Source organism: Hirundo rustica, chromosome 19 (assembly GCF_015227805.2).
Source record: "Hirundo rustica isolate bHirRus1 chromosome 19, bHirRus1.pri.v3, whole genome shotgun sequence".
NCBI lineage: Eukaryota > Metazoa > Chordata > Aves > Passeriformes > Hirundinidae > Hirundo > Hirundo rustica.
The window spans coordinates 11,023,621-11,044,243 of NC_053468.1; the positions used below are offsets into that span (position 1 = coordinate 11,023,621).

The window sequence follows — 20,623 nt, forward strand, 5'->3', positions numbered from 1 at the left end:
TGTACATTTAAATGAGTTTTAAGACTGTGAAATTCTGCGCTTTCCTTCTTTTCTTTCCAACTCTGTTCCAGGAAACCATGAGGCCTCTTCATCTGATGGGATGTGAACTCAGCTCGAGCTTCAGAGGTCATTTACCAAAAATATGACTAATTCCCTATCTTCTATAAGAGGATTACTCATTAGAAGAGGGAAGACAGGATATAGAAGAATCAACCTTATTTGGAAACAACTGCAAAGGACCACAAGACTTGAGATCTAATCTTTCTTCTTAAGCACAAGCTCAGATGAGCTAAGCAACATCTAGAGAAAGATATTGTTGTGGCTCCTCTTGGAATACTAGTCTCCACAATGCTTATTTTTCTGGCAGAAATACTTATTAAGTACCATATCTGAAAACAGTCCATAATTCTAGTATGGTCCTACTAGGGCAACAGCCTCACAATTTACATACAGCTCGGAAATTCACTCCTCTAATAGAACATAGGATTGATTGTTCAACAATGGAAGGAGGATGTTTCTTAGCCAGTCATCTGCTTTAGTACACCTTACCCTGTGGAGCATCCTCACTCTGCACCCTGAGATCAAAACCTTTGGGCACCACTACTACTCTCTGCCTCTCTCCCTGTGGAACAGGACAGAGCCACTTCAGATATCCTTCACCCACTAGAATCTGTCACCACCTAGGAATGGCATAAACCACACTCCAAACCATCTGCCCTACAGATACCCAGCACAGGAGTATTTCCCAAACACCTTGAGACGGGTTGCCCAGATCACGATAAATTAACATCTGATATTGCTGGTGATATACCATGGAATCCAGCTAGAAAAATATCCAAGATGACCACACCTGAGGTTTCCCTGCTTTCTCCCATGGAGACAAATCAAAGGGGGGAACTCACTGCACTGTTTTGTCATACTGTAAAAAGGAAAGGGCACTGGAAACAGTTGTCACGTAGGGTTTCTATTCTCCACTGTTTTAGGGGAAGATGACACAGGCTGCTGGGCAGCTGCAGAAAGCAGCTCCCACTCTTTTAAGAAACCCAGAATAAATGCCCTGGTACAACTCTGTTCCTGATGAAAAGGACATGGGACAGGGAAGGAAGAACATCTGCAACAGGTACTTAAATCTTTCCAATTCACCCTGAGAGTAAGTGTAGCATCACATAGTTACAGGGTTCATCATGTCCAGAGAGGTTACAGCTGCCGGTGCCAGCAGGGGAACAGACAAGATGTGTCTCCGTTTTGTTAAGCTTGAGAATCCATTTATTACCCGGGAGACGCAGACGAAAGGCCAAGCAAAGGCAGGGTTGTGCGGTTTTTATAGGGCATTGCAAGGGTGGAGTTTATGGTTTGGGTCAAGGGAGGAGTTAACACAAAGAGGGGGTAACATCAAGTTGCCGCCTCCTTAGAACAGGAGCACTCCACAAGTAAGATCTGGGATTTCAGGAACAGGGATCTGATCTACTTAAGACTCAACTCAAGCTTGAACCTAATCCTGATCTGCAAAATACAAACATATTGGAGACATCGTGTTAATTTGATTAGTGACCCCTTGCTGCTCTGTGCAGCCACAGCTCCTGCTTCCCAAACTAGCTCCAGGCACTCCTGACCTGTAGGAACTACCTGCACATCCAACTGAAGTTCAACCATATCCAGACTGGGAGCATGGACATGGTAAGACAGGGCTGGCATCTTAAATGGGGAAGGCAAAATTGAGTCTTGCAGAGAGGGATGGTAACACAGTTGGTGCCATTCATGTGGCCTAGCACAGGTTAATCACACACCCCAGAGGGATGGGAAAGATCCCTTTGGGAAAGTCAAGACCAGGTGAGGGTCTTCAAACTGATTTACAAGGGGGAAATCCCCACTGGTGTAAGGACTTCCTGCATTCCTAAAGAACAGCCTAGATTCTCTCCTGACATTTCTAGCAGCACAAGCCAACAGACTGGTCAGCAACCAGAACAGAAGGGACAAACGGCACAAGCACCAAGTCAAAAGGAGCTCCCAGTATTCACTCAGGCTGAATATTCCTACCTGTCCTCAGGCTACAGGAGACACAGAAAGCTCTAAAACCTGGATTAAGGAAAAATGAAATTGAGAGGACAACATCTAGAGGAGCCCAGGACCAGTACCTGCTCTGGAGGGTTGGTGGAAACAGGGGAACTCCATCTGTAGAGAACAGGCGTGAAAATGGAGTCTGTCAGCACGCATTCATGGTTACCTCAAATTATCTGCTGAGGGGACCCGCCACACCATGCTGAATTCCTAACAGATGGAGAACAACGGTGCTTACTCTGCAGAGATGCCACTGTTTCCAAAATTCAACTCCTTTCTGACCAGGATGAGCAGGAAGTCTCCTGCATGCACACTAATATCCTACCAAGGCTCTGATTCCCCCACGGTTCTTGCAGGAAAGACTAGGAAGTACACAGCTCACAAGCATTATATTATGGTATAGACAGAGACTTCTTCAGTGCCTATGTGCCCAGAACAAAGAAAATTTTTAATAAGGATCAACATCTGTACAAGTGGAGCACAAGGTGAAGAGAGGAAGCGGTCCACCTGTCTGGAGAAGACAGAAGTAACCAAGTGTTTATTATGTTGCACTTTTAGAACAGAACACTGGACCCCTCTTCTTTTTGGGGACAAAGTAGAACAGCAGAACCACTTCTGTGAGATATTGTTTGTGTAACTCTTGAAAGAAATATAAATCTATTTCTCCCTTTACCACCAGCTCCCTTTCTCAAGGGGAAAAGGAGCAGGACTGTGAAATACAGCTATCTGGAGTTAATCTGATGTTTAATTTCAAAGTCTCATCACTCTGAAGTATAAAAGGGTAAAGCTAAATTATATGTACTGTGAGGCTACTCAATCCCATGTTCCACATAACCCTAGGAAAAGAGACAAATAGCAGGACTCAAAGCAGAACACAAAGAAATCAAACTTTCTATGCACATGCCAAAATTATGAATTACAGCTGGATGAGTCCTTGCATCCAAACAACAGGACACAGAGATATATCCCAGGACTTCAGTGTGGGCTCAGGGCTCCTCATAGCGTCCAAGGAAAATGAGCAAAAGGCAGCCAAGGAGGAGACGCTTCCATAACTATTTATACTCAGAGCAGTCCTTGAGACCAATGGCAATAGCCCCAAAGGAAAATACAGGAATGGGAATATGGAATTCCTCAGAGGGAAGCTCTAGCTCCTGGCTATCCCCTGAAGTAACAGCTCCCAGCCTGTCACTTGGCTTTCTGTGGATGCTTCGATGTAAGTGGTGGCAGATGTCAAGACATGTACTTAGCAAACAGATTCTAAGGAGTTCCAGATCTTTAAGGAAAAGCCTTTCACCTGAGAGACCTTATTGCTTAGCTGCAGGCATGGCTTTGGGTGCTCTATCAATCACGGAGAGGCAGCCAGCACAGCACTGAATTAGAAGGGGTTATGCGTCCTTTGAGAAGCTGCCTCTGTGCCCCTGCTCAAGGCTCACGCTCGGCTCAGATCTTCCTCCTGCACTGCTGCCCCCGCCTGGCAGACAGTGCACACAGGCACAAGACCCTTGTTAAAAAACGAGCAAGTACTGTGACTGTCAGCACTTAAAAGCCTTCCCTAGCAGGAACAAGAAAGGACAGAAATTAAGGACACTTTGGCATAAAACCCAGGCCAAAAAAAAAACCCCATGCAGCTCAGTGTCTGATGTCTGAGTGGCCAAAAGGCAGAGTAGGTATGCAGTCACAGGTCTTCAACATACCTCTTTACAGACTGCTGCATCTCCTGGTTTGAGGACTCCTCTGTGCGCCAGGACAATTACATTTGCGCTTCCTACTCCTCAATGAACTCCTCTCTCAGCAATCTGCCCACTGGTGCTTTGAACAGGTGCAATTCACAGACCCACAACAGCTGGTAGCAGCCAGTTGTGTAGCTCAGCTGCAGCCCTTTATTTCGAAAGAGCCATTTGCTATTTTATTTCCTAATCCCTTTCTTCTCTATCGAAGAAAACCTCTTTAGGAGACTTCCCCAGTTTCCTCCAGCATCACTCTCCATCTCCCTGCTGAACATAAAAGTTTAGCTTATTTCTGTTATTTATTTAGCATTTCTTAGCCAATTATTCTCTCATGCGAAGAGCTTCCCTCTTCTCAGAAGGCAGATCCTGTAACAGATTTTGTGAAGCAGGGCTGCTCCCCAAGGGGAAAAGAAAATTGTTTTGGCCTTAGTCTGTAATTCACTTTATCATTGTTTTTATTTCTTTCACTGAGATTCAGCACAGGTTTCAGCTGTGCTGAATCTCAGCATAAAACTTATTTTATACCACTTCCTTATCCTAATGTGAACTCAAAATGTTTTGTTATTGCTGCTACAGTTTTGTTTCCAAGTTCCTCAACCTTTTTTTTTTCCCAAAGGTAATAGGCAGCACTTGCTCTCACCATTTAGTATGGAAACTCTAAGGCAAATCCCTTGGAAAGTGCTCTGGGCTTCTGGCTGCCACTTTAAGCTTTTTTTTTTTTTTTTTTAAAGGATCTTCTTAATTATTTTCGTTGCCTTCTTTTATAAAAGGAGAATACTGTCCATTATGGTCCCTCCATACACAGCAGCTCTTCATTACAGAAAGAGCTGGCTCCAAGAGCTGCTCCTCCCAGCCTGTGACTCGTTACTCCTACCTCTGTCATCACACTTATCTCCCTCAAAATGTTGTTGGGAGTTGCCAACCTGAATGAGCAGATCAAATACTGTCCTTTTTCAAGTTCAGCCTGGAGTCACAAGTTGAAGGAATTCTGTGTTAATTAATTCACCCAAACTGGCTCTATGCTGCCCTCAGCAATATGCTCTCTAAATTCAAGCTACTGTTTTCCTTACAGAATTGGTCCTTCTCCTGGAACACATCTTGCCATCTCTGCTCAATAAAGATCAAGTGTTAGAGCAGGCGATTAGGAAAAGCAAAGGACTTTCCTGTGGACCACACTCCCTGTGCAGGACCCATTCCCTAGGAAAGCCCAACTGACTGAATTTTGGCAAGATGTGCAAAGGCCCAGACTGGTAACAGGATGGGGATCTGTCACGGGAGGATGAAGCAGCGAAGGAAAGCACAGGAATTCTGTGATATCCTATGACTTGCTGCTGTGACAGAGCAATACCAAGAGTCAGCATTCAGTGCGGATGGTTCAGATAAATCAAGACACCCATAATTTTAGCTTCTTTTAAGCTCCTGGTGGGGAGGCAGGTACATGTTTAGTAAAGTAGTCCTGACTGGCAACTATTCTTTGGAGATGAGTTTAGCCCTATTTATCAAAGACCAAGAAACCCCACTCAATGCGTCAGCAGTAGAACTCTGTGGGACAGACACTGCTAAGAGGGGAGCTGCAGGAGCACATACTTTGCGGCAGTTATCCTCAGGGTTATCTCAAAAATACACAATGCTCCACAGCAGTTAACAGGTAAAGCTTAGCCAGGGTTTTCTGGCATGGGGACACTGATGAGCACTCCTTACCACACAGAGCAACATTTAACACAGGAGAATTTCTTTAAGGACACTGATAGGGCCAATTATTGGAGTAGGTTATAATCAAACACACTTAAAAGTAGATTCAATTCACTTAGAAAACAACTGCTTGGCATTGGGAAGCATTAAAGGGATAACAGGCTGTCAACATGGAAGAATAAAATATTTAAAAAGCAATACATCAAAGAAGCATTTTAATAGTTTAATTTATACTGGCTTTGTATGATTGATTAGGCTGAATGATGGTTCAGCTGGCGCTTGGACTGTCTGCCCTGTTAGCAGGGCAGTAATAATATTGGCAACAGAGGCCTGGGGAGCTGCTGAACCAACCCAACTGCTCAGCACTGGAAGAGGAACAGGTTTGTAGCAGGGTTTAGCAAAAGAGATCTGTGTAGATTCCTTGACCTCTACACTTTGAATACTTTGCAGCCATGAAAGTGTATGTTACCATAAGTTCTGGCCCTGCTTGGGAGTGGTGGTCTCAGCAGGCAGGTCTGTGATGGGCATGGAGCGGTGCAGCTTGTTCCCTCGGCTGTCACTGCCTGTGCTCTTCCGCTTCTCTGCAAAAGAAAAGAACAGGTTCAGGTAGAATCCTGAGCAGAATTCCTACTATTCCAAATACATAAAATATTTGGAATACGTAGTTTCACTTTTTAGTTGTACACTGACAAAGCACTTTGAAAACCAAAGGAGGTATAAGCAGCATGAATTTTTATTTCTGAGCATCTCACACAACACTGACATGAATTTAAATCCTTGCTCATTCAGGCCTTTGATTGTTAAGTTTCCAAAAGAACATGCTGAAATCCTGCCCACTGCCTGTGGTAGCAGCTGAAAGATGAAAATAGCTGGAAGCAAGGAGTTGATCAGGAAACACAGCTGGTCAGTATTTAAAACAGTTCTTGTAAGAAAATACACCCATGAAGGAGCTTGGAATGATGCACCTCCAGCTCAGTCAGTCTCCAATACACAGGTGGCTGTAAAGTTACACCTGGATGAAGGATCTCACTGTACGTTTGCCCTATTCCATTCCTTGACAGGTGTCTAGTTTGTCCCTTGTCTAAGACAATTCTACCATGTGATGGCTTGGATCTAAATCCATGAAGGATTGCTAAGCTCTCCCATGCAGGATTGCTGTAGATGGACTCAGTGCCAGAATGTGACGTTCCAAAAGCAAGAAATTATCACAACAGAAACTCAGCTGAGTCAGATTATCGCAGAGCCTTCTGTCCAAAAACTACTCCCATATAGAACTGTTAAGTTTACTTCTGTACAGATGGATTTTGGTCCCTGTTCAAGCTTGCAAGGCTCCAGAACCTGAACTAGTTCAGCAAGTCACTTATACCTCACCTGCATATTCGCAGGCTAAGAGGAAGGGCAAGAGGGATGTTTGCCAAAACAACCTCAATCAGCAAAGCCATGCATATCTAACCGACTGCTCTGCTTGTTACTATTCCACAAGCTGATCTGGGAGTCTTGGCACCAGTGGAATATAAGCACTGTGATGGACATCCTAACTACTTAGCACAACTGGCTAATTGTGCAAGGGTCAGGCACGCTGCAACACAGCAGGGTCAGGATGAATGAGAGGGATGATACCAACTGACATCAACCTTGCCACTTGTAGGAAAGGAGACTGTATCCTGTGGTCCTTAGGTGAGACACTGCAGGCAAGTCTCCAGACCTGCAGCAGCAGAAGGGAAATATCACCAGCACCTCCTGTGTGCAGGCTTCTAGAGTTAAAAGGAGACTTAAATCAGAGTATTCCCATGAAAACACTCAGACTAGACACTTCTTTCACACTCATGACTCCATTCAAACAGTCAGAGCAGAAGAAATACCCTCAAGAGACCATACCTCCAGGGCTGTGGTCCTTCAAATCTTCCTTCTTCTGGTGGGGAAGGGTAAATCTGTAGTCTATACTGTCATGTGCCCAGCCTTTCTCAATAAACAAACCAGGAACCTCATCCGAAAACAGCCAGTACCTGTAAGAAATGTGTGTAAATAGGTAACCTGTCTCCTTTTCTGGTTAGTTAAACACACACACACTTTTATTTGGACTGGGGGGAGAAGCATCTGTGTGCTCAATTCACTAAAACCTGAATGCAATGCAGATCTTTATGTTAGCACAGCTGAAAGACAGGGAAAGCTTTGCTTGGAATCCATTCCAAGAGTATGCCTGTGCAACAAACATAAAAAGATGGTAACGAGGTTCCTGAGCACCCAGTGCCAGCACTTGAACCTCCACTAGTGCTGACCTCCATGGGAAGGCTTCAAAAAGCTGGGCACATAACCAGCCACTACGCTTCACATACACAAATACCTTCCCCTTCTCTCTCCTCACAATTCCATACATTCTCCCTATCAATCCCTTCCCAGGGGATGGTACCTGACACAGCCCCTCTCTCAGGACAGAGATGGAAGCTCATGGTCATTTCCTTTCCCACCTGTTATGATTCCTGTCAGTGCCAACTGGGGTCCTGCGCATCACCAGTTTGGCTTTGGCAATTCCATCCTGGAAAGTTTTCTCAGCAGCAGCTTTATGCCTCCGGATTCTTTCTTCCTCTGCTTCTTTCTCCATCCTCACTGTTACAATCAGTAAAGAGCAGCATTAACCTTCCTTTATTGTATCCAGACACCAATATTATCCTTTATCTTGCTACACCACAAGAGTAAAAAAAGCAGTTTTATCAGGGATTTTAGTTAAAATTCTTTACAACCATACACTCTTCAGTTTACTTTCTGCCTGCCATTCTAAAGAAAAAAATAACAACAACCACAATAACAACAACAATAATAATAAACAAAATATATATATAAAAGAACAAGACAAGGTTTAAGGATGGACTGGGCTGAAGAAACCCTGGATAAAAACCATCATATCACAGAATCATGGAATGGTCTGGGTCAAAAGAGACCTTAAAGACCATCTTGTTTCAACCCCTGTCATGGTCAGGGATACCTTCCACTAGACCAGGTTGATCCAACCCTGTCCAGCCTGGCCTTGGACAATTCCAGGGATGGGGCAGCCACAGCTTCTCTGGGCAACCTGTGCCAAGCCAGGTTGGATGGGACTTGGAACAATCTGGTCTAGTAGTGGAAGGTGTCCTTGCTCATGAAGAGGGGGTTGAACATGACCAGTTTTAAGGCCCCTTCCAACCCAAACCATTCTGTGATTCTTGGTCTCCCAGAACAGATACTTCCACACTCTAGCTAAAGTACAAAAGCCAGGCTCCATGACGGATGTTTATCTCTCACTTGTTTCAGAAAAAAAATAACAACCTAGGTGTTGTTCTGTGCACTTCCATCTGTCCAGTATCTACATTTACAACCAACAAAAGCCCTAAACTGTAATTCCGAAGTGTTCTCTCTTTACATCCATACTGGTCAAACCACTACTTACACAGAGAAAAAGTCTGGTGTTGCAGCTCATGATTTAGAGAGGTTTGAGTGGACAGTTTATATCTGCAGCTCCATAACTAATTCCTTAAAGTGAGAAACAATAAACTGAGATTTATTGCCCAAATCCTGATATGGGAGAAGGGCTGCTGGCAACAACCTGACCATGGGAACAGCAGCAGGGCCAGCAGCAGCAGCAGCAACTGCTTTTAGGCAGGAAGTATCTCCTCTGTATCCAAGAATCAGATGACATTTGGACATAAGACAAATTTGTGGTTGTTTTCTGTTCCTAAAAAAGATACTGTGTTGTCCAACCTTGGGCCTGCCATAATTAGAAAGGTAGTGATCAAAAGACATCACCGTTAAAAATCCAGAAGCGGGTATTTTTTTTCTTAAATTTACAAGGTTTAAGCCGCCAAAAGAACCACAGCAGCTGCATTATAAGTCTCCAGTGAGCAAATCCCCTAAAACCAGACAAAGCTTCTGAAAACAGGCTGTCATTTTTGCCATGAAGTAATTCCACAATACACAAAATACTCTACTTGCTAGGTAATTTTTCTTACCTCTCATTTGTATTTCTTGTTGCTCCCTCTCCTTCTTGGCTTGGATGGCAAGAAGACGCCTGCTCTTCACAGCACTGATCATATCATCTGCTTCAATTTCCACCCGATGCTCTATTTTCATAATTTCATGTTTTTTCTTTTCATTTCTTCCCATCATATGCTCTTCTTTCCCGTTCTCCTTGTTTTTGGCCACCATTTCTTTTCGCTTCTGTTTCTCTGCCCTCTTCTTGTCGTTCTCCTCCTTCAGGACAGCCAGGCGCTCTTTCCACAGCTCGGCCGAGGCCTGCTGCTTGGCTTCCACATGGTCCTGCACTGAGTATGTCATTAGGATCCGGTGACACAGCGCTCCAAGGATCCGCAATTTCTCTTCAGGAGTAAGCTCGAAGAACTCCGACGTCTCCAGTTTCTCCAAAAACTCATCCTGTACCTCATTATCCTCAAAAGCTTCCGAATCCTTACTTTCATCTACATTATCCGAGACCTCGCTTTCCTCTTGCACATCTGACTTTCGCAGGCACAGGCGAACCAACTCAGAAGCGGAATGCAGAGTAAGTGGGATTTCAGAAAGTTTCATTCCCAGCTCAGCATAATCCTCGGCAATTTCATCCTGCAGCAGGGTCTGCAAGAGGATGACCAGTACTCTGTTCAAGTACAGGAAGCCTCCCTTTTCTGCACAAAGGGCTTCCATCAGGGACACTGCTGTGATGGGATACTGAGCATCTGGCATCAATAACCCTGAATAACAGCTCAAGAACTCCACCACCATGGCCACATCACCAAAAAGTGTGTTAGGAAGTCCCTCTGGAGTATCAACCAGTTTAAAAGTAGGCAGTGTCTTTCCTTTCAGATCTTGGTCCTCAAATCTCCTCTGTTTTTCCAGTTTTTCCTTCATCTCCTTCTCTTTCCGCTCTTTTGCTCTTTCCTTCAGTTTCTCTTTCAGCTTTTCTCTTTTCTTCTTCATGTACTCCTTCCTCTGTTCCTCAGTCATGGTGGCCCATCTCTTCCTGTGCTCCAGGAGCTCATAGCGTTTCTGTACCAATCCCCGCAAATCCTCGGGGAGACGGGCACGGTCCTCATTGGAGAGCAACCGAGCTGTTTTGGAGATGATGCAGGAAAGAGCACTTTTTTTGTCTTCCCGGTCTTTGTTTTCTTTGTAATAGGCAATGAGATGGAGTGCTGCAGGAGGCAGGTGTTTCTGGGGTTTCCTGGAAGATCCAGGGGTACCTCCAGAATTCCTGGGAGTCCTGGACACCTTAGTGGTACCTTTAGCCATGTCCAGCAGCGTCATTTGTTTCATTTTCATCTTGGGGGTCTTCAAACCTTTCCTGGGAGACTTTGCCTTCCCTGACGACTTCTGGCCATTCAGAACCCTTTTGCCTCTTTGCTTATTGTCCAAGGATTTGTTGCTGCCCTTTCCTAGTCGGCTCCTCTTTGGAATGTGAAAGTTAGAACCAAGTTTAGCAGGTGACACCATTTTCATCACCTCTTCCAGCCCCTCTTTAGGACATTTTGAGTTCTTAGAGTTTTTCACCTTCAGTGGAGAGCCAATTATAGATTTTTCCAAATGCACATGGCACCACAGGGTTGGACTCACTGGCTGTTCCAATGAAGATCCATCTTTGGATTTCTTAGGAAGCTTTCTATCAGGTGACCGAGAGCATCTCCTCTTGTTTGAGGGATTGAGAGCCATATACTAAAATAAAAGAATGATGTTATATTAATATTGAAAGGTAAATAAAAGCTATCTAGCTATTTTCCTGCCAATTATTTTTGCCCATGTTTTAATCCTTTTTTCTACTGAAATTAAGGGTAACAGGCTTCTGCAATCAGAGTCAGAGAATGGCCTAGGTTGAAAGAGACCATAAAGATACTCTTGTTCCAACCCTTGACACAGGCACAGACACCTACCACTAAGCCAGGTTGCTCCCAGCCCTGTCCAACCTGGATGTGGACACTTCCAGGGACGAAGCAGCCACAGCTTCTTGGCAACCTGTGCCAGGGACTCACCACCCCCAGAGGGAAGATTTTTTTCCCAATATTCTATTTAAACCTACTCTGTGTGAGTTTGAAGCCATTCTCCATTGTCCTGAACAAATATTAATCTTCCAGTTTTAGAACAACACTTGACAGTCTATGAAAAAGTGAGTTTACTGTCTGAACAAAATAGTGCTTTCTACACCAGAAGATGGAATTTTAAACCAGTACATTTCAGGGTATGGCACTTAGCTGGTTACTATTATATTTGGCTGGTTAGCACAAAGGGCTGGAAGAACCCATTCATGTTATGTATGTATTCAGTACTAAATTTGTAGTATCTGCCATCACTCAATCCAGTGATGAAGTCACATGCATCCAAGGTCTTGGGCCCAATATCTGACACTACCACACAATGATTGTAGCTCTCCCATTTCTCTTACACCAGGAAATCATGTCTTTACTTGTACACAAGTGATGCAATAGTAAAGTAATCCAACAGTAAAACTACTGGAAAACTAGAATGCCAAGGTTGCATCTCAAATTTTCAAAGCAGACTACTGTTTCAGATGTTCAAGTCATGTCACCTCCCAAAAAGTCAACCTTTAAAAGAGTAGGTTTTCCTGCTCTGCTTCTCTCTGAATTTAACAGATATGTGGAATTGGCAGTTAGGGACATAATTTAGTGGTGGCCGTGGTGGTACGGGTAACAGTTAGGCTTGATGATCTCAGGGAGCTTTTCCAACCCTAATGATTTTGTGATTCCAAAACCCAAATAAGCACACTGAGGTCTCTGCCAAGACCCAAGGAATGCATGGGAAAGCAAAGCAGGTACTTTTAGGAATTCTCACCTTATGTGGGTCAAGCAAGAAGTCATTGAATTTACTAGGGAGAGAGTATTTCTTTACTAACTCATCCTCCACAACCCATGGGGCGTTCTCACATGTGCCAGCACGTAGCGCATTGTGACGGATGAAGTACCTCAGGATCTCCTTGTTTGGAGGACGCTCTGTACGGACTAAGCTATCTGCCGGAACGTTGCTGATGATCTTGGAGATAGCAAACAGACACACTGTTAATGATTAACTTCTAAACACATTATAGATACAGATCATATGGCTATAAGGAGCCAGGATCATTATCGTGCTTCATGTACAAAACTCTTTGCTCATTCAAAACTCTCTTGGAAAGACTCAAACCAAACAGAATTTGCAGAACTGAGACACATAGAGATTGGTAGGAGAATGAGATAGCCAAAAAAGAAAAACCACGAGTTTATGATGCAGATTTTTTTGCCAAAGCCCACTGTTTTATCTCTGACCTCCCTCCAGCTTGTGCTTGCTACTGACTTTAAAGCTTTTACATATTAATGTTTGATTTTTTTTCCTGAGACCAGAGGAGCATCTCTGCACATGGTACTCTTTGAGGTCAGCACTGCCTCACTTGTCAAATTACCAAAGAGCAAACAAAAAGCACAGAGCAGTGCTGCAGCTACCCAGAGCTTCCCAAAGTACTGCCACCTGCCAAGAGCAGCTCGGTCAGGACAACAGCAACAACTGCCACTCATGATTTCACTGGTCTCATTAACTGCACAACCAGAGATGAGGCACTTAAGAGCAACCATGATAAAGCTCTGTGACTCAGTGTGTGTGGTACCAAGTGTTTGCATGCACAAAACCTAATTACATATAGAAACAGCCAGGCTGGTTCACCTCACAGACAACTATCCTGCTTCCAATGCCATGATTCTGGCAGACGGTACTTAATTGTGCTGTATAATCACTGGCAGTGATTAATTAAACTTGCATATTTATGTTATAATAGAAAGGACTCAAGCAGACAACTCACTTTATCTTCATTTTTCAGTTTGACATCATATTTGTGTGGCAAGAATTTAGGCGGAACCCACTTCTTTTCTTCCTTCTTCAATGAAGTGGGAAGCTTTCGAGGAGACCTACGCGCTCGATCATCTGATAAAAACAGGTGAGACACAGTCTTATTATTACAGTATTTAAAAAAAAAAAAAAAAAAAAAGGTTAAAAAATCCAGACCACCACTGGACAGAGCACCCTACTTTTCACTATCTGCAAAGTGTTTGGTTAAACTAGAACGTTAAGAAAATAACCCAAACTGAGTTTTAGAAAGCCTGAAGATACAGGCTGGGAATGGAGGCCCAGACCAATTCTGAATTCAGGAGGTAACGCCTATCTTCAAGGAGTACAAAGGACCATCTTCATTTAAACCCATCTCTTCAGACAGTAAGTTGCAACTACCTATGCACAGAAAATGTCTGCAAGAGTTATGAAGGGGAGATATAACCCAACCAGTAAACCTGCTTAGGCAACTCCTGCCAACAGCCCTCGCTGCCTCTGCCATGCCTTCTTTGAAATAGTCTCATGGCAGCAATCACTGACTTGGTCTTAAGAAGAAAGCAATCTCCAAATGTTTTTATGTTTGTGGCTATCACAGAATCATGGAATAGTCTAAGCTGGAAGGGACCTTAAAGTTCATCTTGTTCTATCCCCTTCACTAGACCTGAGACACCTTCCACTAGACCAGCACACTACAAGCCCAGCCCAACCCGGCCTTGGACACTTCCAGGGATGGGGCAGCCACAGCTACTATGGGCAACCTGTGCCAGGGCCTCAACACTCTCACAGGGAAGAGCTTCTTCCTAGGATTCAAAGAAAACAATAATGAAAGCATGAGGGATAAGAGTTAATTATCTACTAAATATACAGAAAATACAAGTAAGATATTAAACCTAAACAGAACTTAAAAATATAGATCTCAGAATCACATAATAAAGCATTGAAGCTCCAGTACCATTATACCTAACATAGTATAAACTTTGACTTCTTTTGTGATTTACTTTCTAGATTCATAAATAGGGATGGCTATATGGAATTCCATCAAACAGTACCTGGATAACTGGGTGAGGAAGAAGAAGTTACTATCCATTCCATCCTAAAGTTAATTTTAAAAAGCCAACTTCATTTGTTGTTGCATTCTCTTGTAATATAATATACATTTATCCCTGGAAGAGTTCAAAGCCAGGTGGATGGAGCTCCTTGGAAAATGGTCTACCTGGAAGGTGCCGCTGTCCATAGCGGGGAGGTTGGAATGAAAGGATCTTTAAGACCCTTTCCAACATGGCTGATTCTGTATTTCTCAAGCATCTATACTGTATTGTCTCCTGTATTGACTTGATTTCATATTTTCCAGAGCAGTACAGGTTCCAAGTCCAGCTCAAGCTACAGAAACTGCCTTCAGCAATTCACCATCAATTTTCAGAACAATCTAGCCTTTCCCTGCTCCTGCAGACTTTCCAGAGATCATTCCTTAAGCAACTAAAAATATAAAGTCACTTCAGACTCCACAAATGATGCAACAAAGCTAGTATAAAGCCTTGTTTTTAGCTTCTGAATGACAGTAGACTCCTAAGCAGAGAGACTGCTATCTTTCTCTGCCTCATTTTTCCTCCAACAAAACCAGCAAGTTTGACACAAGTATTAATAGAACTGTCATGGTTTGCTCTGCCCCCTTGTGTGCACATAGGCACACACAGCTCTTATATCATGGTTATACAGAGCTTGTTACTGCTTCCAGTTAATCACTCTAGTGTAGTGACTTCAACCCAAATCACATGGCCACATGTAAACATTACTAGAGAGAAAAAGTCCAGGTCAGTGTGGCTGAGAAGCCCCTGCCTCTGTGGATGCTACTCAGCATTTCCTACTTCTGTAATCTGTTGTGTAACTGTAGGAAATGTTATATAATTACATTAAAACATTCTGTAATAATTTGCTTCAATTATGTTACTATGAGCCTATGATCTGTTATAACCCAGAATATAAAAGCATTAGCAATAATATATCCTTTTAGAAACAGCATATATACAAGGAGAAGAATTAAAAGAACGTGTGCCTATTGCTTAGGTTGACTCTGCCAGCATCTGGAGTTGAAAAATGTTGAGGTTCTTATTTTCCAGAAAGGGGTGGACAGTCTGAGTTTACAGACATGACTACGCACAGGCCAGAACCAACTGAATCAAGGTCTGAAACTAGAGTAGGAATCCTCATTCCTGCAGTAACTGATCCTGAAGTGCTGCACCGGCCATGCCCACAGCTGCTGGAATACCACACACCAATGCACAAAGGATCATAGTAAACATCCAGATCCAAAATTGCTGCTGTAAATTTGATCACTGAGAATTTCTGAAGTAAAAGGTACTTCCCATGCCTCTTATGTGGCATCTTGAGAGAACCATCACTCAATAAAAAATACATGTATAAATAAATAAACAAAGCATCATTAGCCCCTCTCCAAGCACAACCTTGTTTCAAATGATGTACACAAGGCCAGACTGTTTCTGAAACACGGGGGTTTTTTGCTTCCTGATTGTACAGAGCACTGCAATGAAATCAGAACAGCTCATAACAGTACCCATCAGAAAGAGTTTACCATTTTTAAGATTTTTAAGCTCAGGACTTGACCTTGGTATAACTTATTTTCCACTCTTGACTTTGCTATTTGATGGCTGGGCTATTTTCAGTTTCCCCTTCCTCACATCAGAGAAGATTATACACACTTTCCTGTATGCTGGAATCCCTATTTACAAATGCAAAGATTTTATTAATTCATGAGACTTTAAAGTAAAGCTCTCCAGGTTAGAACTATGTTGTGGGATTGGGGTTGGTTTGTTTGAAAACACTTTCTTTAACCTGTTTTAAAGAATCTTGTAATGCCATTTTAAAAAGATGCACAGCACAAATGTAATGTGTTTGGTTGTTTTTTTGTTTTCTTTTTTTCTTTCGACAATACTTCCTCAGAGTCAAGAAAAGCCTTGGACATCACTACCTAGCTCTGCATCAAGGAAGAGCATATGAAAGAAGAACAAGGTTTCAAAGGACGCTTTATTTTGAACTCTTGGGGAAAAAAATTGTTTCAACATATGAAAATTGGGAACAGAATAGACTAAAAATGAAAAAAAAAACCCCAAAAAAACCCCACCCCACTTATTTCTTATAACAACACAGGACAAAGAGAATTAGAGCTTTTCTCTGACTCCAAAAAGACATTTTAGAACTAGGGAGGTTTCCTCTGAGGATGAACATCACAGCAGAACTTTATAATTCTGAACGAGCCTTTGCTGTTCCCATTTTTTTTAAAAATACATTTGTTACACTTTAGAAGTTTATACATTTCATGCACTGCTTTTGGTATTACACCTCGGATGGGCAGCACATTTTCTGCTTTAAATCAGGCAAGAAGAGCTGAAAGCCAACAGCACCGATGTCTCAAAAAAATTCACCAATCACAAGCACAACTTCTGGATTTTCAGCCCATAACACTATTTAAATATTCACAGCCCAGCCCCGAGCTGTACATAAACTCCAGCACTCACTGCCCCATGCTACCTACTGCCATGCTGTCTCTACTTACTTATACTATCCCTCCTGTTGTCATCCTCCTTCAGCATTGCTTCCTTCTGGTTGTCCTGGGCTGCCTGGCTGGAGTTCTCCTTGTCACTGGATGGAGAATCACAGGCTCCATCAGATTTCTTTTCTGAGGCCTCTTCATCAACTTTCTCCAGGGGATGTATTTTCACAACTTTTACAGGCAACATTTTCTCCTTACCAACCTGCACAGAAATATTGGTAAAGACTGAACTTGAACAGATGAGCTAATGAGGTTTAACACTGTGAGGAAGGGGAAAAATACCAGCTAAGATGGTCTAAAAGCCAAACTCCCAACCTACAGCATTTTCCAATGCTGCTTCCTCAGCCTAAAGACACAGAATGTGCATAAGGTGCAAGCGCGTTGTCAGCAACCCCAGTTCAGAGACTATTTCCTAAACATTGCTCACACACAACACTAACTCCTCCACATTTTCAATAAGCTTGAGTTTTCATCAACATTCCCAGTTTTGGAGGGAATTTTCAAATCTTCATAGCTTTTTTAGAGATTTTTAAGCTTTGACTTCAAGCTCCATTTGTTTCAGACTCCTGCTCTTTCTGGCAATGTGTCAGGTGAAAAGATTATGACAGATGATAATTTTTAATTTCTTCTAATTAAATCATGTATTTATATATAAATCACAGATCCTCACATATTTAAGCAGTGTAACAATTTTATCTGTTTCCCACGCACACACATACATCAGTCATTTTTCTCTTGCTATTATTCCAGCATATTATTCCATTCTGGAATGGTTTGAGTTGGAGGGCTCTCACATATCATCCAGTTCCAAATCCCTGCTAAGGACAGGGACACCTTCCACCAGAAGTATGGCTTAGAGAACCATTTTCCATCCCAAAGCAGGTGCTGTCACTGCAATTCTATCAAGAACAAATTTTCACATCCTTCTAACAACTTGAGTGGCTAACACATTCTTCCTATCTCCTGCCTTTAGCTATCTGGAATAAACCCTATGCAGAAGCACAGGATAAAATGGAAAACATATCCTTACCTCAAAGTCACATTCTTCTCCCACTGCGAATTTGGTCATGATCTCCAACCAAGCTGCATCCACCAATTTTTCCAATGACACAGTGTTGTGGTGGACTATTTCCAGGACCAGTTTCTCATACCAGATAGGGAACTCCTCCTTTAAGCTGAGTAAGCACAAAAGAAGTTTTCATTATTTGTTATTACTAAAGGAATAAAAGCCCAAATGCAAAGTACCCTCCCATTTCGCAGTTCCATGAATTCCTGTTAACAGCCAGGACAATGTTTACAGCAGATGCCCCACTAGCATGCAAACATCCAAGGGTTTTTTGCTCCCCTCCCTTCACCCAGCACTCCCCCAGGCATTAGCTGGCCTGAAAATCCCAGTTGTCCTGGTCCTTCCCAGAAGGAATACTGTAAACACTCAAGAAGAGCAGCACTGAGTGTGAAGCCTTTCATGATAGTCATTACTGCTTCTCTATTACATATTAAATATAGATCAAGATGATGCAATTATCCTGGGTTTTGTTACTTTAAAATGTCTGTTTCCAATAACACCGCGATTCTGATGAAGATTCAGCATCTCCTTCTCCCCCAAAAGGTTGGCAATGCAGTAAAGACAGCTGCAAGTTTACCCAATCAAATAATCTTGCCAGAGAAAAATATCTTGTATGTTTCACCACATCATGATCTTCAAACTTTTCCATTTAAAGAAAAGAAAGGACTGTGATAAATTTACTTCCCTTCTAAGAGCTGACCTCAGGTAACTGACAGGGTGTCCTAGGGTGACAAAGAACCCAAATTTGCCCTAAACTGGGACACAGAGGCACTAAGGAATATGTTGCATAAGGTTTCCTGGCTAAAAAGCAAAGTCCATTTCAAGTTACCATACGGAGGAACAAAATACTTGATTTCTCCAAAGCACTTTCAGCTTCCCAAACTCCAGGATCCCTGGTTGAGAACCCTCAGCTACATGTGTTGTGTAACAACTGCCAAGCAAATTTAACCCTTTAGCAACCTGTCTAAATGAACTTTTTTATCCAGCTTAGTGTAAGGTATTAAAGCAGATAAACTGCCTGGGAAGCTTTTCATCCAATTTCAAAGAGACAAGACAAAAATCTCATTTCACTGAACCCTTCTGCCCCCATCCCCCAACCCGTATTAGTGAGACCATAGCTAAATTTGTTATTGAGAAATCTCCCTTTTTATTTCATTGGCATTTCTTAAAGTTTCTAGAAGTGGTCAATCAATCCAACATGGATAACCAAAAGAAAGTACCAGTAGACCACTGGGTTTCGACTCAGCATTTTAAGTTCATGGAGCTGCCTCTGCACTGCCCCTGCCCTCTCAAACAAGAGCACCAGGGAGCAAAGCCTGAAGGCAGTAGTGTGTCATCCCTCAAAGAAAATTAGGACTATCAGCACATGGGTTTTCTTATTTGTTGACTTTAAGGCTGTGATTAACCACAAATGATGAAGAATTCCTTCTTTGGAGAAAGCTGTGAACGCTTTGCCAATGGATCACAAACATGAAGAGAGGTAGCAGAAAATTCCACCTCTTAGGTGGTACTGCTGACACTCTCCACAGTTTTTATCCAAAGGAAAAAATGTCACAGAACTCCAAGTCATCAACTGACAGAAAAGAGAAATATGTCACTTGTATGGCATAATTTGGACGATTTGGTAATCACACATTAAATCGCATTTGTTGGTTGAGACAAGGACTTGCACCTTTACAGAAAATTCACTTCTATGACAAGGGCTATGCTGGATCTCATCCAAGGATTCCTGTGGGCTAGAAGAGGAGGTCAGGGCCACAGCAGCTCAGAGGAACACAATCTGCACAGAGCAACGACTCGCTGTTTCAAGTACAGCAGATTCCCCAATATCTCACTACAACTTTTTTTTCTATTTTTATTTATTTATTTATTTACTGCAACTACTCTAATGCAGATCTGGAGAAAATAATTACAGATGTGGATCTGGCTGATCTCAAACACTTCAACAGACGCTTTGACTTTACATTGCTCAAGATTTGTTATTTTTCCCTCTAAAATATTCCCAATACTCCAGGGGCTTTAAAATATGCCAAGTGCTATATGCTGGACTATTTTGGTTCAAGTAATACCAAGATACAGCACTAAATAAGTGAATTACCCAACTGCATTAGTGACGGTGTAAAATTTGGACTTAATTTCCTTTCAACTCCAGAATCCCCAGATCTCCTTACAGCTTACCTCACCTCACAAACTAGCCACACACCTTCCCAAGCCCACTCTTATGCCCCAACACATAAAGATAGGCACAAACCCACATCTCTGCTAGTACTTACAGCTCAGCAACCTCCTGTTCCTCCTCCCAAGCCTCTTTGTGTGTCAGTTGGCTGCTTCCCGTGCTCTTGCATGTCCAGATCCGCTCGCTGTATCGTTCTAAACGTGCTTCATATTCTCTGTACGAGTGGCAGCTCAGGAAAACAGGATTTATGCAGTGGAAAGCACAATTGCCATAGCACAAACCAGTAAAATTTAACTAAACTCTTATAACTGGAGTGTACAAAGACTAAGGAGAGCCTCAGTACAGTCTGATCCTGTGATTACCATGAGGATGCTGCACTAAATCTAATGTGTTGGTGCTGAGGCCAAAACGCCTATCCTGCTCATCCTGGCACAGAAGTTTCCACACCACCAATACCTCAGCTGCACTGCACAAGGGGAACACAGACGGCTGAAGGTTTCACAGCA

At 42.7% G+C, this 20,623-nt stretch overlaps 1 protein-coding gene across 1 annotated transcript in view; it reads right to left on the reverse strand.

Moving 5' to 3' along the window:
• Positions 1-20,623, reverse strand: part of BAZ1B (bromodomain adjacent to zinc finger domain 1B) — a 43,863-nt gene that overhangs the window by 17,039 nt on the left and 6,201 nt on the right. The window contains exons 2-10 of the mRNA XM_040082858.2: positions 20,215-20,331; positions 17,906-18,050; positions 16,879-17,077; positions 13,282-13,403; positions 12,285-12,482; positions 9,461-11,153; positions 7,946-8,084; positions 7,356-7,483; positions 5,947-6,058 (exon numbers count right to left, since the gene is read on the reverse strand). Coding sequence (XP_039938792.1) covers positions 5,947-6,058; positions 7,356-7,483; positions 7,946-8,084; positions 9,461-11,153; positions 12,285-12,482; positions 13,282-13,403; positions 16,879-17,077; positions 17,906-18,050; positions 20,215-20,331 — 2,853 coding nt within the window. The remainder of the gene's footprint in view (positions 1-5,946; positions 6,059-7,355; positions 7,484-7,945; positions 8,085-9,460; positions 11,154-12,284; positions 12,483-13,281; positions 13,404-16,878; positions 17,078-17,905; positions 18,051-20,214; positions 20,332-20,623) is intronic.